The sequence below is a fragment of the Athene cunicularia genome, assembly GCF_003259725.1.
Source record: "Athene cunicularia isolate RWA chromosome 3 unlocalized genomic scaffold, athCun1 chr3_part1, whole genome shotgun sequence".
NCBI lineage: Eukaryota > Metazoa > Chordata > Aves > Strigiformes > Strigidae > Athene > Athene cunicularia.
Genome location: NW_020799097.1, coordinates 36375489 through 36395218, shown reverse-complemented (window position 1 = coordinate 36395218; position 19730 = coordinate 36375489). Strand labels below are relative to the sequence as shown.

The 19730-nt window shown below is 36.9% G+C and overlaps 1 protein-coding gene across 2 annotated transcripts in view; it reads right to left on the bottom strand.

Annotated features, from left to right (window-relative positions):
- Positions 1-19730, bottom strand: part of BCKDHB (branched chain keto acid dehydrogenase E1 subunit beta) — a 135464-nt gene that overhangs the window by 45109 nt on the left and 70625 nt on the right. The window contains exon 9 of one of the 2 annotated variants that reach the window (XM_026845222.1): positions 10709-10795. The exons of the other annotated variant lie outside the window; for it this stretch is intronic. Coding sequence (XP_026701023.1) covers positions 10709-10795 — 87 coding nt within the window. The remainder of the gene's footprint in view (positions 1-10708; positions 10796-19730) is intronic. 2 annotated transcript variants of the gene reach the window in all.

Genomic DNA, 19730 nt, shown 5'->3' with positions numbered 1-19730 from the left:
TGTGTTTGCCCTGGGATAAACTCCTTCTGCCTCTTCAAAAATTTGCATAAAAAGTGAAAAAGTACTTGGCTGCATGCTTGCATACCCCAACAATGCAGGAAAATCAGTTCAGACAGGTGAAGACAAATGGGGTTTGATGCATCTGGAAAAAAAATGCTGCCTGCTCCCCAAGAGACAGTACAGTTGAAAACGGACGGGTGCACCCACCTAATGAAAACAGGGCTTCGTGGCTGCTGAAGAGTAGCGGTTCCTGATTGCCTTTGCTCTCAGGACTTCACAGTAGTTGGGGGCCTCTGACCAATGGGAACCACTATTTGCTACAGGTCACATTCAGCCTGGGTATCAGTGGAGCCCCCTGGAGCAGCAGCTGCGGTCCAGGACTCTCCTTGGGTCGGGACACTGCCCAAAGTAATTCCTCAAAGTGACTTGGGTGGAGACACTGCCCTGAGCAGGTCCTCGAGGTTGAGAGCCCTCATTTGTTAGGTGAGTGATAGAGCATTTTAGGTTGTTGTTAAACCCCAAGAAGCTGTTCTGTTCTCCTCTCACAGACATTTAAAACTGTAATTTGCGGAGGGCTAGTTAAGTGTGTTAATAACAAATTTTTAATTTTGGGTGGTTGGTTGGTTGAAAGTCTCTGGAACAGAGGGTTATTTTGCTTCAGTAGCAAAAGCATTTATTCCAATATATTACTTGAAGATAAGTTACTCTGGAGAAAGCATACAAGTTAATGCCAATCTTTAAAAATATTATTTTCTCAGTTGAGTGCTTTCCTGAAAATTGCCTGACCTTTCTGGGCACTGCCTACCACCAGTGTCTGTGTGGAGAGACAGGCCAGTCTCAGGTTGCCCACTGTCTTGAGCTTTCCCTGATCCATCCACAGAGAGCTGTTTACTGGCACATTTCTCTTGCCCTACCCACCCTTTCTGTCTGTGAACACTGATCCCATAGCAGCAAAACTGGCACATGTAGCATACTCCAAGAGGGCAGGGATTTATTCTCATTCACTGGGAACTCAAAACCTCAAACCTCAAAACCTTATCAGTGCCCTTGTTCTCTCTCATTTGTTAAAAACTCCTAATGAGGCAGCACTTACTGTCCCTCTCCTTGCACTGCCTATAGATACTGCCAAGCTCCTGTCTCTTCTTTCTAGAGAGGTAGAAGAAAGGAGAAGAGGTTTCTTTAACTCCTGTCAGATGTGAGGATACTCCCATGGTGCATGGAAAAAGATTACTCGAACCCATAATTTTTAGACAGGACAGATCCAAAGCCACATAGGCAGAGCACACTCTCACATTGTAGAAAACCATGTCCATATCAGTGCCAGTGCTATTCAAGCTTGGGTTAATAATTTTGCATCAGAAGGATGTGCCACAAGTGGCTGGCTGAGACAGTGCCTGCAGGCAGGGCAGCCAGGGCACGGGTTTGTGTTCCCTCACATGAGGGAATAAGACTGTCCCCAAAAACAAGAGGAGTGAGTGTGCACGAGCAACTCCATGGCTCGGACATCTCCTAGCACATGCGTCCATTTCTGTGTGAACCTTTTCATGAAGTATTTCACAGAAGCTGAAAAGAATTCAAGCTGAGCTTCAGATGAGTAAGACATTTTGATTTTTGTTGTGTCTATAGACTGGACTACTTGGGCACATAAACACACTGTGTTTACAACTTTAGAGAGTGCGTTTTGGGGACGATTTTATAAAAATCCACCGTAATCTTTGAGCACTTCAATTTCCAACTTGAATGTTATTTTAGGATTTGTGGGTTGTTTGCTTGTTTTAAGAGATGTATTTGAGAGTTGTATACAGTACAGATAGATTACTGTGTGTCCTGTTTAATATTTGGCTATATTAAATTCATTAAATCATTTTTCTCTTCTCAGTCCTGAATTTATTCCAACCTAGAGGAACACAACCCTCCCTTGTAGCTTGAATGGATAACACACGCCGCTATTATAATGAAATTTCTGTTTGCATTTTAGAGAAATTTGCTTCTCCCCATGTCAACCAAAACTAAAATAATCATGCATAAAGTCTCATGAGTAAATTGGACTTCATGACATGATAACAGCAAACAAAACTTCTTAGAAGTCCATTCATCTTGTGCTGCATTTCTTACAGTTATAAAACAAGACTTCTGTATGGGTTATAAGTATCCTGAACATAAGACAAAAATTCAGATACTTCCACACAGCAAGTAAAGCTGCATAATAAGAGACTTTGGCGTAACATCCAGAACAATTTTGGCCTCAAAATGTTAGTGTGGAAAATGTACAGGCACTACTCTGTGGACAGGTATTGCTTGTTAGATTTTGGTTCCCTCTTAAAAGTGATACATGTTCAGAAAAATATGACCTCTGCCAGACAAACAGAACCACCAAATCCCTGTAGCCAGGCTCACAAGCCCCAGATATTGTGCAGTCACTGTAGCAATGAGGTGCAGCAGTCTAGAAGGGGCACACAGTGGAGTACAAGGCACAAAACTTGTTCTTTTATTTACAAAAGAAAACATAAAATCTCAAATGTTTATCCAAGCTCTTTCAGATACAGAATAACTCTTAGTATATTTATTGATAAATAATGCAGGTTTATTTCCTTTGAGAAATCTTGGGTTTCTAAGATTTTGTCTATTCACTTCGATTTTCTACACTGCTTATTAAAATGTGCTAATGTCATTCAATACTATACAAGACTTCAGACCTGCATAGCAAAAATTGCTTCTAGTTCATGCTGCATCATAAATTGGGGGTCTGATAAGCTACCTATATACATATTTTATAAATACAAGGAACATCTTCATGCACCTTTCACACACACCTTGGATTCAAGTTACTGCATGGCAACTTTACATTGATAAATTCTCCCTTACTACTCCCAATTCCTTACTTTGGAAATAACATTATTCCTTTCCATTATTCTGGCTTATTTCTATATATTTTGATTTTCTTTTCCTTCAAATGACTGCTCTTTCTCTATGGTATCATTATACATTTTATGCCCACCTTGAATTTACTTCTCTGTGTTTATTACAGCTTTTATTTATATTCCATACCAACATTTCCTAGATCATGCTTCTAGTGACAGGAACTGATGTAGTGATCTATAAAATCAGGCTTTTACAGCTTGTAATTCCTGCTAGATGTGCTGTAAGAGTGAAAGTGGCAAAGCTAAACAGGATAGTAAATTAAGAACTATATTGTGTCAATATTTCACCTCTTCCAATTTTACTGCCTACTGTGACTGTGTCAAAGCAATGTTAAAAAACATGAATTCAGATTTAATAATTTTCTTATGTCAGCTGAACAACCATACTCCTGTACCTGCATATTTTAGCATGCCTTTTTTTTAGGTATCCGTGTTACATGTAGTCCAGAGTGTCCTTGTTTAGCCATTCCATGAAATGGTACTTGGTGAATAAAGTCCATGTCCTATGAAAAGCTGTCCAGACTGGCATATACTCAATCATCTTTCTAGTCAACTTCAAAAAACATGTTTGAGTCTTATTATTTCTCCAGCTGAATAGAGAATAATTTCAAATTTCCTTCATTTCTATAATTAAGTAGTTCTAATAATTTCTATCTCAAACTCCTTCAACTTCTTAAGACATAGACGTTCCATTATATATCAACGGTCAATACAAAGGGCAATTTGCTTCAACATATATTGTGAGAATGAAATAATTTAAATATAAAGCAATAACAATTACACCAGAAGCATTGCTTTCAATAAAGACAATAATACAGGTTTACAGCCTGTTCATTAAAATCAGATTTTAAGTGGCACCAGCACAAAATCTGTTATTCACGTGATTTCAAAATAAATCCCACAGACCAAATTATTAACTAGTTCCTTTTGCACTAAGTACAGACACAGATGCATAGTGTCAAACTCAAACCTGGTCACGCAAATATTTTTGAGTACCGCATTGCAATCACTTCCTCAAAGCACACAAAGAGCCATGGAGGATTGTCACAACTTGATTGGGAAATTCGACCTTAGCTTCTGCTCTGAGAAAACTGAAATAATTGGACTGTTTGGAATACCTTAACATCCCAGATTCTAAAGCCACATAATGTAACGGTATGAAAAATTATTCAGTTCAAACAATCTGAAAGCGTTTTGCTGGAAAGGTTAATTTTTTTTTTTTCATTTGGACTCTGTAAAATAATAGTTACTTATATTAATATAAATAACTATTATAATAGTTATTCCTGTCCAGTATCAACCTTAGGGCTATTTAAATGTTCATACTGCTGAAATTATTGAATTATTTTTTTGTTGTTCAAGCTTTTTTCGTTTTGGCACATTCTATAGTAACCTGCTTTAGAATAAAATTGCTGTGAAACCCTTACAGCTTTGAAAGGTATTCCTAGACATACCTACTTTCCCTTTTCCCAAAACGCTTCTCAGAAAAATAGCTCATATAATAGTTTCTCTTAATGTCACATACTAGAAGGAAATTACATCACTTACTAGAGATTAGGCCTTATTTTACAGCAGCATAAGGAAATCTAAAGCACCATCAATCCAAATAGATGAATATCATTCTATCTAATTTTTAGATACAGAACTGAAGAATTGAAAAAAAAAAAAAAAGGTCTCGTAACTCAATCCCCAGAAGCAGGCTATTTCATTGAATTTGCTGGAACCTGTCCTCTGATTATTATCAATCTTTTGGAAGACTGAAACCTCTGTGTAACTCTAAAAAACACATTGAGTCCTCTGGAAGGGCTCCTGAGGACTGGACTCTGTTGACCTGTACATTTCTCTGGTAGCTGACCCAACATCCCCCGTGCCCCAGGCCTCACAAAGCGTAACCAGACGCCCAGGGACAAAGTTGTTACCGGGTAATAAGAAACGAAACTCCACTAGTGAGACAAAAGCCCACAATTAAACGAGAATTGCTCTGTTCTTGCAAGAATGAAGAAAATATGTTCCTTTTTACATCTGTGCAACCTTCTACAAAAGCCACTGTGACAACTTGTTATTTTATAGACAGCAATGATCTTTACCAGGTCAGCTAACACCTTTAGTCACATGCGTTTTCTGTATTTTAATAATAGCATACCATCTTCATGGTATTCTGCTATGAGGTTATTGGCATACACAAAGATCCAAATTCCTAAATCAAATTTCAAATTCCTTAAATGAAAACATTCAAAATTAGTAACGCATTTTCTATTTTTCAGTATTTTAGTCATTATCTGTACAGAATGAGTAGCAAGCAGCAAGACCTTTCTATGACATGCATTTTCTGTATATGTGCAAGATCAATGCCAGATGGTATGTGTTAATTCCCTGCGTTTATTTCAGTCCTATCAGAAAACAGTAACCACTATATTATTGTGACCATAATACACCCTTCTGACATAGTCCTATATGAAGCAGGAATGGTACAACACATTTGATCTACAAGCTATAAAACCAGAAGATGAAAAACCAAGGCACTGGTCAGTATACACATTCTAATCCTTTCCCAACAGGCACACATCTTCAACAACAACCTATAAATTTCCCCAGCAATCTTAATTCTGTTCTCCTCAATTTCCAATTTCTAAATATATTCTCCAACAAATTGCCTTCGCTTCTCAGACCAGTAATATAGATTCAGTAAAAGAGTCTGGCTAGAGAAGGACAAGAAAGCTGACCTGAATAACAAGAAAGAACATCACATATTGTACTATGCCAGCTCAGTAATGACAAAGTCTCATGTTCAAGCAGCTGCTATTTATTGGACCCAAATGTGACAGAAATTAAGCAGAATAGCTGCTAATGTTCAAGACAATGTGCACACTCTACCATACACAGAAACTACAAGTAGCAAGAACTGCATATTATATCTCAGTATCTATTGAAAGTTCAGTTTTAAAAAGAAAAGCTATTTGTTTCAGGCTTACATGAAATTTCTCTCAAAACGATGTAATTCAAAATGTTTTTAATAAAATATCAGACAGCATTCTTCAGATTGCCATGAAATTCTCAGCTATACCCAAATTTCAAAAACTCTCTTCTAATACAGCATTTACAAACAAAATATAAGTGTTTGAAATTTCATACCGAAAGGCCACCTAATTTTAGAGGGAAAAGCAACACATCCTAATTTAAATTGGAACACTGACAAGACAGTAGCAATAGGGAGTGATAGAGCAGCTTTGGTAGACACCTGGCATCCAGCCAAGGTCAACCCACCACACAACTGTTGCAAGCATGAAAGACTTGTAAAATCAAGAATTAGTTCTTCACACAGCTGAGTTTATTTTCCCTTGTAGAACCTGTCATTTAATAGTCCCCTACTAAGTCTTGCACTTCCTTCTGAAGTTGTGTCACACCATCATCTTCATTTTGTTGATATGACGAGGACGATAAGGAGAAAATGGGATTGCAAACTGCTGCTCTGTAAAGTAGCTTTTTACTACAGGGGCACTATTGAAAGACAGCCATCTTTTAGAACTTAACCTGCTTTCACTAACATTGCTTTAATTAGAGAAACAACATGCATACAGGTTGGTCAACCTCACCTGTAAGTAGCTCTGGAACAGTAGACACTTAAAAACCAAAACGTTACAAATTAAAGTGATTACCAGATTAACAAAAGTGAAAAGTACATTAATCCAACATGCACTTGAATTACCGTGATATAAATTCCTAAAACCAAGATTCTTGGTCTCTCCAGTTGCTGGCACCTGCACACACAAGCTACTCAGTCCCAACTCCAGCTGCAGGGACAGACATCCACCTCGACTTACACACCACCACACAGAGACGCACATGCTGCAAATCCCTGCAGTACCTGGGCTTTGACACTGCAGTTGGTCCAGTCGCTTGCCCTGGATCTTCTATCTCCTGTGTTGTCTTGCTCACTGCCAGACATATACCAGTCTCCCAACTAACTGCAGACCCCATGGTCTCTCCAAGTTGCTGGCTTGGATATCCTGGCTCTCCAGTAGCCAGCTTCTCCAGCTGACTCTCTGTCAAAGACGCACACATACATACACCTGGCTCACTTAACCTACCCCCAGCTAGCACAGCTTGATATTTGCTAGTGACAGACCTGACACACACACCCACTGCCAGTCCCACACCCCAGGCACACTGGCCCCCATGACCCATGTGCTGGCACTTAGATCTCCATACACAGACATGCACTCAGAATAGAGAGTCTCAACCAGGAAAATAGTTAAAAATGGAGTTTAAAAAGACGACAGGACACAATGCTGATCAGACACAGGACATAGCCAGTCATCAACCAGCCTGTTTATATGCAGCCAGTCCTTTTTATCCCCTTATCTCTCAGTGTTCCAATATCTATTCCTCCCCAAACCACCTTGGTCCCCACCTCTTCCCACCTTTGATTCCTTCTCTAAACATCCCATAAATCTTGTATGATTCCAAAGTCCTAAATGCTGGCAGGCAGCAATCACCCTCAATCTTCAGAGTGGTCCACAGTGGCCCTGAGCCCTGCTGCTGGGTGTCCCCTCTTGGCCCATGGGGCTAAGGCTGGGGACAGCCCTGGCAGGAGCTGGGGGCTCCATTTCCCGGAGTGGGTTATTGGGGTTCCCCTCCCCTGCCGCTGTGCCTCTGGGCTCCTTTGCATGCATATGTGTGTGTGTGTGTGTGTGTGTGTGTGTGTGGAGATGAGCCTTTTATCACACAACATAATCTACTCGTTTCCCTTTTTCCTCTGTCTCATCCCTCTTTGAAAACATCCTGTTTCTCTCTTTCTTTTCTTTTTTTTTTTTTTTTTTTCTTTTGACAGGGACACAAATACTGGATTTACATTCTTTCATATTACAAGTGATTAACGTACTGATGATTTCCACACGCGATGCCTCATTATTTTGGAAGTGACATCTCAGTGGGCCCTTTTCCAAGGCTTCTCAAACTGCTCCAACCATATGCCTTAATCAAAAGTTTAGTGCCCTCTCTGCTGAAAATTACAGTTTTGCAAGCTTTTATACAGAATATAATCAATATGAAGCATTAACTGTACCTGTATTGAATTGATCCTATCATCTGTTGCTCATTTCAGAATATCCGTTGAGATCACATATGAAAAAACATAGGGCAAAGTCATATCATGTAGAGTTTTAACTACACCACTTCATCCTGTTCTTAGTTTTATGTGTTTGAGAAAGAGTAAATGACTACTTAATGCAGTAATGTGCCCCTTTGAAATATTGTTTGACACAGAACAAATCTTGTTTAATATGCTCTCCAAACACTGCTTTTAATCTCTCATACGCAAAAAGAAAACTGTTCAATAGTTTTCTCCTATACTTCATAAGCAAAAGCCATCATTTCTGTTTGTACCCTTTTCTCTGAAGTGTACATCACCATGAAGTATTTGTGACAGTTAACTTTTAAAATAACCTATGGACTTTTATTCACCTTATTTCTATGACAAGACCTCACAGCAAGGATGGAATAACAATATGGAAACTAACCATCTAATCCAACTGGACACACTTTATTGAAGTCTTATTACTTCCATGTGTAAGAGGAAATAAAGCCAACTACAACCCCCAACTTTTGGCATTCTCAGTATGCATTGTATCCAGCACAAGAGAATTTCACTTTCCATTTTATTTTTACAGCACAGTGATATCAGACATATGGACTTAACTTTATCATTTAGAGATCAAGTGTTTTAATGGAATAAAAAAAGAAAGGTCTTTATTATGCCTAAAGCAATACTCCACTTTAAAAAGTTGTAATGCAGAAGAGATTAGAATAATTTTTACTAAGCAGTATGAATATTCTTTAAAATATCTTGTATTGGAATTTTAGTACAGATGATAAAATCTTCAAGAATGGATATAAAGACTAATGACAATATGGTTATAACACAGATTCAAGTCAACCAATTTATATGAAGGAAACTTGCCATGAATAAATTCAATCCCAAAGAGTTATATTCCAACTTATTCTGAGGTAGTATGTGTGATAAATTAACTAATATTTCTGAAGATACAAATCTGGTTTCCTAAAAAATATTAATATAAAATTACGAGCTACTATCATGAAACGAATATTTGCTTTCAATATTGACAGAAATAAGGAAATAGCCCTTTATTAAAGCATTTAAACTTTATCCTCTAAATAAGTGATATTTGTCAAGATATATCTCTGATATGAAAAATAACCCCAAGATAGATCAATCAGGTAAGTACCTTTCTTAATGGAGGTCTGAGAAAATTAAAACCTCATTTTGTAGTTTCAGCAATATATTGACCACCCCATGCAATGAATCTTCCAATATTTTACTGATAAGCTTTTATCTTTTCAACTCCCTTTTCTCTCCAACACACATTTTCTTTTGTTATGCCAGTAAATTACGAGATTGCTTCGTGTCTTAGAAGTTTTCTCCTCCAGTGTTAACACACAACAGTAAAGGACAGACTCTTTTGGTTGAATTTATTTCACATTTTTGTAAAAATTTAAGAAAAATCATCACTTTCAATACTCATAGTACTTTATGATTTTACTAGATTTATGTTAATCAAAGAGACTACCTATAAAAGAGGGGAGGTGGAATTTTTTTTCCTCGTTTTTTCTTTTTCTTTATAGTTTACATGGGTTCAATTTGTGTACAGATAAATTAATGCAAGAAAAGTTATCATTTACCTAGAGCAAGAAACCATATTGGAGTCAGGAAACTTGTGATGTGAAAATAGTTAGAGGCTGGAGATCAAATACTAATTACATAGAGGGATGATAAATATTTGGTTCTTAATGGAGACTAAATTTTGGCAAAAAAAATGAATGACCTTCACATAATATTAATTTTAATACAATTACTCTTTCAAGGAAACTGTATCATAAAGATCAAGAAACAATTTTCTGACTCCTTATGCACACTTAATTGAAAATTACATTCCCAGAACAATTAACTCACTCCCTACAAAAAGGCTAATTCTCGAGCTTTAACTACTGCCTGTATTACGTATATTTTATTAGAATTCCATTTGTCTCTAGTCCTATAAATTAACTACTCTAAGAACAGAATAATCAGAAAATGGTAATCAATGATGGATGCAATTAGTTTAGATGTTTCTATAAACCAGTATCGCTGATGTGTATAAAAGAGAAATCAAGTTAAAGGGAAAAATCTGTATGCAGGTACAGAAAGCTCAAAAGGACTTCCAAAAAACTTAAAGCCTAATGCTCCAGATAACTGATACGGATGTACATCTCAACCTTCCAAAGCTGTTCTGTACAGACAACGTCTACATATGTATGAGTATCACCACATCTATGCATGAACTACTTTCCCCTAACGGGTCTCTGAACTCTATGCCTAAAACCACGTTATACTGTTCTGGGCCTGGGTGCTCTTTCTGTGTCTGATTTCAACATTCCCAGAATGTATTTTTAAGAAGTTTTGGGGATAAAAATATGAGAAAGGTAAAATTTTATATTAAAAAATAGAGTGCACATAAAGATTTTTCCTTTGCATCCAACAGCACATCTCCCCTGCTTTTCAGTGAAAGTTAAATTTTCTAGCTTAGCAGATGCTATGTACAGTGCCCTGTAGGTACACGGTTTCTCAGCTGTTCAAAGTAACACAAGCATCCACAAAACTGAAATTTAATAAAAATGTAAAAAATATAAAAATTATGAGAAACTCAACTTTTAATGTAGTAACAGTTCTTGTTTCTGTAGGCAGACATATTCAGCCATGCACAACATTTAAATACAAATAACCTGCTTACCTGAACTGTGGAACTGATTTCAGATGCAAATCCTCCTGTCAAGGGAGCCTCATGGCTAATCAGCAATCGCCCAGTCTTCACCACCGACTGAAAAGGAAAAGCAAACCCCAAAAATGTAACCAAATTACAGCTCTTGTGATTTCCCACTTGTACTACTTGTGGAATATCTGAAATATGTGCCATTACTAGTAGTGTTAAAACGTATCTACTTTTCTCCTCTTGCCTTTTCTCTGAAAGAGAAATCATCCAAAAAGTCTAAATTAAGTAATTAACAGGATGTTTTTATATTTACTATAAACGTGTTTACATCTTCCACTCCATTTTAAGCAAATATCAAGATAAAATTGATTCCACTGAATATGAATTTACCCTATCAGTGCAAACTGTAACATTTATGAAGATGAATATGGATTTTAACAAGATGTCAGTAAAAACTTGGATCCTGAAAATAGTAAGACACACATGTAAAGAAATTCTTCACTGATGTATATCTCTACACAATCATATCCCAGGTAAAGACATGAATCATGGCTAATTCAGAAAATAAAACTGTAAAATAAGAACTTTAGCAAGAAAACAATCATGTGAATTAATGCTGCTTATTTAAGTTTTACATGGTAAATACAAACAATATTTTCTAATTTTAAATCTTAATGTTTGTGCAGTTTTTATGTGATCCACTTTATAAATAATTACATAGCACAGTATATAAAGAAGATGATCTAAGCATCTTGTAATCAGAAAAATAACTGGGTTCATTGTGAAACATAACAATGAAAGCAAAATATTTTTAATCTGATGGGCGTATAAGGCTTCACCACACCCAAATATCTTCAAGTTTATTGCAACTACATACTAAATTGCCTAGAATCAAACAGTATCAGATATTTTTGGTCAGAAATGTGGCAAAGTCTCACTTTTCATAACACACATTTTATAATTTCATAAGGTGCATAAAGAAGTCTCATGAATTTCTAGAGATGCACATCAGAAAAAGAAATCAGAATAATGTGTATGTTAATCTTTTAAGAACAGTTACAGTCTGATTTTTAAGGTAAGTACATAGTGTACTGCAGGTATATCATTAGCCATCAAGTGGAAAAGCCCAAGAGAGTGCTAGCTACCAGATCAGACTTTCTTAATGCTGTGATATTCAATTTAATGTCTACAGCAGCACATTCTCCAGTTGGGCAGCTCCATGTTGTTTACATAATAGGATACATCAAGGCAGTGCCTTAATTATACAGTTATCCTTCTGATTCAAGTACTCTTCTAATTCTTTTGCTTTTCTAGCAATGACTCTATCATGGCTCTAAGTAGCTCATCCACAGATGTACTGGCAAGTCACAGGCCTATAAACAAGATGACCCATATACTGTACTATGAAGTGGTTTGACAACATTCAGAGCTAAACAAGACAGGAAAAGGCATTTCAACAGTTGGAAAGCAATCCACAGTTACATAGGCTCATTTCTTGCACTGCTTTTGCCAGAACTGGAAACTCCTATCTAAAGAGCAGAGGCATTAACTGCACTATCAATCATTAACTGCACATATCTATCCAATACATCAGAACGATAGCTCAATGAACAAAATGTACACTCCAGTTTTAAGTTGGCATGGTAAAACTGATACAATCAGTTTTAAGTTATGAGAAAACTAATATAATTAATCAATTCTAAAGGTTATTTTGAGAATCCTCTTAGTTTTCTTTTAAACAGAGATTAATTTGCATATATTTGTTCTTAGAAGTTCACACTGTGAAACATTACGAGCTATTATTAAAGTTACAGATTTGGTTTCTTAGAATTTAATAGTATAAACCAGACATGATTAGAACATATATAAGAAAATCCACATGGGAACAGACCAGTAATCCAGCAGTCCAGTATCCTGTCTCTACAATGGAGATAATTTGATGTTTAGGAAAGAGTAAGAGTAGTGCCTTTAATTGTTCCTTCACTATCTCTCAGCCTTCAACTAGTTTCACACCACAGGTTTCCTGAGTCTAATATGGTTTCTTGCACTAAGTAACTGATAATTTCTCTTGCATTAATTTATCTGTTCTCAAATTGAATGCATGTAAATAATAAGGAAAAAGGGGAAAAATAAAAAAAAAAAAAAGGAAAAAAACCCTAAGTTTGGAAGTTTATCTTTACATATGATTCCTAGGGGCCTCAAGGACTCCTTGCCTGTAGGAGCCTGTTTAAGAGCAAGTAAGCAGCTGTGATCATCAAGCATTGCATGCAAGTATCTCATCCCCGTTAAAATGCACTATATATCACTCCTGGTGGGAAAACATGTTAGCAGAGCTTTGGTGCTTTTATTATCCATTCTAGCTTGTTCAGGGTCAGCGTGGATACCTGCACCACATTGTGCCATGTAGAATACCGTAAAAATTCTCCTAATGGCTAAACTAGAATCAAGATCAGCAGAAATTAACCACTATACTGCACTAGAGAGTCCTGGACTTTAAGGAAGGAAGTGAGTATTGTGATTCCTGAATATTAGACTCCCCTGCATCCATTTTGACTTCACATTAACACTAGTTCCTAAACTACAGTGAGTCTTTCAGAAAGACATTCAATCTTTCTTACGGTATATCCAGTGTTTGCAAATACATCACAGCTATGGGTTATTTGTTCCAGTGTTTAACTGCCTTCCCTGTTAAAATTTTGCACCTTATTTCCAAACTAATTTGGCTGACTTCAACTCCAAACTCTTGGTTCTTATTTTACTTCTGTGTGCTAGCTGGAGAAGCTATCTATTATCACATTTCTGCTCCCCACATGAATACATTAAGATTGTGATCAAATGATCTCTTAACCACATTTTTGCTAAACTAAGCAGACTGAGCTCTAAATCTTTCACCATCCAGCACTCTTCCAATTCCTTCATCATTTGTACAACCCTATCCTGAATCATCTCCAGTTTTCAATGTCCTTCTTGAAGTACACCCATCTGGAACCAGCATTCCAGCCTTTTTCAGAGCACGCCAAATATGGAGATAATATAACCTCGATACTGCAGCTCTTGGATGAATGAGGTCTTTTGGCCAAAGCATAACAACATGAGTCCAGTTTCAAGTGATGACTGCGATTCCCTGTTCTTGGGAAAGAGGGTTTTGTCATTAAAGGATAAGTGCTTCTTGGAATAAAGATGGAAATATAGTGTGCATTTATTATTTCAAGATACAAAATTATATTTGAATATGTCTAAAAATATATTGTGTGCCTGAACCCAGCTCAGTTAATGAACCTATCTTTTCTTTATCAGTGACTGAGTCTCTATTTTATCTATATCTCCAGCTGTTTGTGACCTCTAATTTATCAGTAATAGTTTTAAATGTTTTCCATATCTTTGATAGAAATATTACAAAACACGTTAATAATCAGACTCTGCAGAACCTCAGTGACTTCACTGTTTCCATTCACTAGCATAACTGTGTGCCTTTACATGACAAAGTTAAAGTCACCACAGCACTAATTCCTTACTTCTCAACTATGTTAATTTGTTTTCTGAGAACCTAATGAATTGTTGATCATGTATTTCTAACTTATTTCTCCCTGCTTGTTTCTTCCTTGTTATTATTTTTCTCATAGTTTTATAGGTTATTTGTTCTAACTGATTTGGGATACAGTTGGGGAGTGTTGGTTTGTGAGGGCTTTGAGGAAAAAACACTCCATAAGGTATCAGATTAATAAATTACTGGTAGAAGGATACTTTGGTTCAAACACTGTGTCTCTGTATGCCTTCTTCACTTTAATTACTGTTTTCTCTGTCTTACAGATGATAGTGCTTTACAGGCATAACAGCTGTCAATACCAACCAATGTGATTTTCTTAAACAAATTTTTAAAATATATGTAAAAATGTTTTAGACCATATAGCTTAGAAGAAAGTCATAACCAACAATGAAAAAGTGCAACCTTTTTGTACACTACTAGTGTTCTAGAATGGCTAACATTTAATTTCTGTACCTTATTTCCCAGAAGTAAAATGATTAATTATTAAAACAGAAAATTTCAAAAGTAACTGCTCTACAACATATAGGACACAGTGGACATTTTCAGACATCAGTACTCTTCTATAAAAGCATTCAACCTCCAGGATAACCGAAGCCCAACATTCAGAAAAGCATTTACAGTCCAAATAAATGCAGCATTGCAACATCCAGCAATGGGGTTCTCACCCTTGAAACTTAATGAGAAATATCACTGGCATAAAACTGGAGAAGACAGTGGTTAAATCAGCACAGTGTAACAACCTGGCCAGCATAGCATCCTACCATTTCATCACCTTTTAAAAAGGTGGATGGTTGGAGTGTTTGGTTGGGGTTTTTTTATTTGGACTACCTAGAGAAAAGGATGGCCTTTCAGGGAATGATGTATTTTGTCCCCAAAACCAGAGACTTGTTGCATTTCTTGATTCCCCTTCATTTCCCCAACATCCCCACTCTGTCTTCCAAAACCCCAGTCTTTATAACTCTTCTTACCTCAGAGATCAAAACTTTGAAACACATGCACATTCTAAATCTCATCTACATCATGTAGATAATTTAAAAAATGCATCTTCAGAAAATATGGTGTGGTTTAGAAGATTGCTACTGATAAAAAGTGTGCTTCTTTACATCCACAACTAGAAGTTGTTGTTTGCTGATCTTTAAAGTCCAGGGAGACTTATGAGGATGCTAAAGAAATCTGTAGGTATCTTCTACCTTGAATTAAATGAAAATCAAAACTTTTTTTGCCATCTTTAGTAACAGTCTATTGAGGGAAGTCATAAGCAACATCCAGGCATTTAGAGAGCATGGCTCCTCTTTCTGTCATGGTCACTCTGCACCTTCACAGCTGAGTTCAGCTGATGCAACCCTGGTTGCTCCCAAAAGGGAGAGGTCCTACCCTACCCAGAATCTCCTGTTCCCAGGCCATCCCCGGCATCTCCACAAACACTGAAGGGGTCATGTAGTAAGCCAGTTGAAGTAGATAATCTGATTTATCCTGCAGCAGTGTACAGTTAGCACAAAGCAGCAAACATGGTTCCAGATATAGAGAGATCAGACAGAAATCAGGATTCACTCACAGAAAGTTTCAGCAGTGCCCCCTCCCTCCAGGAGGCAGGTGAGACCCAGGTCGTGGCACACCACTGTCACCTGTGCTCTATCCAGTCATTAGCAAAAAGACTCTAGGGCTTTCAACTACTCAATTAACCCTAAAACAAAACCAGAAACCAATACTGACTATACTTTACCACCCAAATTTTGTTGTCAGGACCGTTTTACATCGGTGTCATCCACAAGGATGACAACTGACATTGCATCAGAACAAAAGGCTAGCAGCATGATCACCCTAATAATGAAATGTAAAAACATCCTAATGCCTTTGCAAGACTAATGCTTTCATATTGCACTCTGAAGGTTTTCTGAACTGCAGCCCAGCATTTTTGCAGTGAAGCAGCTGAGCAAATTTTCAACCTCCCTGACCACACTCTTTATCCAAGAGTTTCTATAATCACTTTTGTGTTCAACTCTCAATTTGTCACGTTGGCCGCTTTCTCCTCTCCTACAGGCACTGACGACAGAAGAAAACAACATAAGTCTGGTGCTTCCAAGCTGTTTGAAATCTAAGTGCTGACAACACCATATACCACCATACACCACCGTAACATTCTGTGCCCTTACTTAGGAGAAAGCAGACTTAAACCAAAATGAGTTTGATGATCAACAGAATTTTACACTATTACTCCACACACATAGCAACAGCTCTACTTCCAGTCTAACCAGCTGCATCATTAACACAAAGAAATGCCTTTAAAGAAATTACCAAAGTCAGAATTAGATTATAAATGGCTGTTACTGTGTCACAATGGCAAGTTGCCTATTTTCTTTAAAAAGAAAATCTTGTTCTCAGAATAAAAGTATTTTCTATCTCTTACAGAAAAGGAATTATTTTGATGTTCACTTTCACATTTAAAGTTTTGCATACTTTTGATCATATTCTGTAGAGAGTATAAAAATTCCTGCGTAATTGAAAACATAGCTTTCCCAAATAATTTTAAAGAAGCTGGCAAAAGTACTGAAATTGTATTTGTATCATATCTCACTTTGCACTAAGCACATATCCAAACAACTCTATAATTGTATAAAAATGAACATTAATAGATGCATGCCTTTACTAAAAGACAAGCAGAATATGGAAGCTTAAAAAACCCTAAAACTTGGTAAAGTTTCAATAAATGCCTTGAAAACCATTTTTTCTTTTTCATTTTTAGATCAGCTTTAATGAATTCATGCCTGGAAATTGTAAAACCCAAGGGAGGCTACTTTCCCCAAACCATTAGTTCTACTTTCCTTTTAATGTTTCAATTACCAATGAAATTGCATAGCAGCATTCGTGGTGCTGAATATCATAAGCACAGGGATAGAAATAAGATCCCAGATTTTCATTCAGCATTTCCCACAGAGAAATGTATAACATAACCTACCAGATGAATCACTGAGATTACATTTACTAAGAACATCCTGATCCACAGAATGACACATTAGGTCCAACGTACACCACATACAATGACTTGTTTGTGCATGTGATATACTGACAATCTTAAGAAATGCAGTTACTGTATCCCCAGTTTCAAGTCACCCCAGAGCCATGTTGGAGTTGTGGAATCTCTAGAAAACCAAATAGAAACTCAAGCACTTTTTTTTTTTTTTTTTTTAGCAGAAGGAACAGAAGAGAAGAATACGATGTGTCATAAGAGCCTGGATATGCAAAACCCCTGTAACTGCCTAACAGTCATGATCTAGTTCGCAAACTGTAACTATCAGCTGAACAGAAGAACTACCTTCTCCTAGAAGTAGTAAAAGGTAGGAATAGTATGCACTTTTTAAAGCTCTAAAAGAGCAGAAAAAAAATTCATAGCATTAAAGAAAAAATATTAAATCATTAACCTGAATTAAAAGAAAATAACATCACTTGGTGTGGTTTTCAACAGTACTACATTCTCAGAAAGGGAAAATGAGAGCACGCCTTCAAATCTACTATATCATGTCTACGCTTCACTCCCAGATTAACTGAAACAATAAAGTCAAGATTCAAAGACAAACAAATGACACGACAAACCATTATTTCATCACACACAGCTCAACAGCCCGAAGTATAAGTAAGATTTCTCAATTACTGGTAATGAGACAGTCAGCCTTACACTCGTTCTGTTAAGATTCACAAGGCTAGTGTAAGTGTAATAAACGTATCAGAGTATTGCAATAATATCACAGAGAATCCCAGCCAAACACTGGCAACAATGTACATAGCTCAAACTACTTAGAAAGGAAAAAACATCATTCTTATTCCATCACTTAAGAATGCCATCGGAGAAAAATTTTAAACAAAACTTTTCAAACACTAAAATGAAAAAACATAAGCAGTTCTGTAACAGAGTATGCTGATTAACAGCAGAGAATGAAAAAGAAAATTCACTTTAACTTGACACAAATGTCATCCTGTTAGTAGTTAACCAAAACAGCGGCTTTTAATCCATTACTGCCTGCTTGTTCAGCTGATGCAGCTGAGGTTTGTGCTTTCTGACCTACAAGCCTGGAATTCATTGACTGCTGATGCACAACCCCAGGCTGCTGTGACAGGCTGTGGCCGGGACAGAGCTTCCCAAAACAAAAGGATCTGTGATAATTAATTTACATGGCAAGGACAAGCAGATCCATTAGGGCTTCCAGACTGCAAAAAGCAAAGGTGAACAGACATGGATTCTAGTTTCTCAAAAAGAGAACCAAAACATAGTCCTTGGAAGGAGACAACAGTAAAAGTGAACAGGGACTAGTGAAAGAACAGAGAACAGCCCTCCACTAGTGTTCAAAACAGCACAAGACCTTCTTACACTTGGGTAAAAAGGCTGTGCCTGCTGCACAACCCTCCTGTGACACTATGACTATACCCTTCATGCCTTCTCTGGAGCAAAAGACAAATCACAAAAAAAACTGAAAACTAAACCCCATAATTTGTTACTCAAAACTCCTTTCTATTTCATTTCAAATCAGAAGACCAACTATTAGAGAAAACAAAGATCTAAAAGCATAATGCATTACAACTCCAATTATCATAGTAATGAAGAAAAAAGGTAGAAAAGAGAAGTATTAAAAATTGCATTGCATTGTCCAATGAGCTGTTTACCTGAAACCACACAATTAATGCTTCATGAAATAAATTATCATGTAGCATGTTGTAGACAACTCTCATACTCTCCACTGAGCTCTCTGAAAGTTATTACTGTGCATTCAAATACTGATTTCTAGTAAGGAGCAAAGGTCCCAGAAAAGTGTGCAAGTTAGTTTTACATGACTACTTTAAATTTGTTCTCCCTAAAATCTCAGTGTTGCTGTACTTCTACCTGGCTACTACTTCTATCAACTCCATAGTACTAGCCCAATATTATCGGGTTAAAATCCTAATGACAGCTCAAAGGAAAGGGAAGGAACAATCTGGAGCACATGAAACAGCTGGACTGCATTTTTGACAGCAGCAAAGGCAGAAGCAGTAGGGGACAGTAACAGCAGGATGGGGAAATAAATAACTAAGCAAAAACCATACTTCTATTTATAGCCAGATGTCCATCATAAGTCTAACCTTTGACTTTCCTTTGACACTATGTTTAAGATTAAGTATCAAGAAAGATTCTGTATCACAAATACTGTCCTCTAGAGAAAAAACCTAGATGGTAACAGTAAAGGCAACATTATTAGTATAGGTCTGTGTCCCAAGGAATTTGGATTTTAAAAGAATTTGAATAAAGTCACATCGATAAACTACACAAAGCAGAGATGCATAATAAATTTGCAAGGCTTACCCTTTGATATAATTCTGGATACACATAGCTAGGTATACATAGAGCACATACATCCAGAACTCAACTGGCTGAAATATAGTAAACATTTTCTTTCCCTGTAAGCATTTGTCAAGTCCATACATGTGCATCACCTGTTGCTGGAGTTGGTGAGCCCTGTTCCTGTTGTC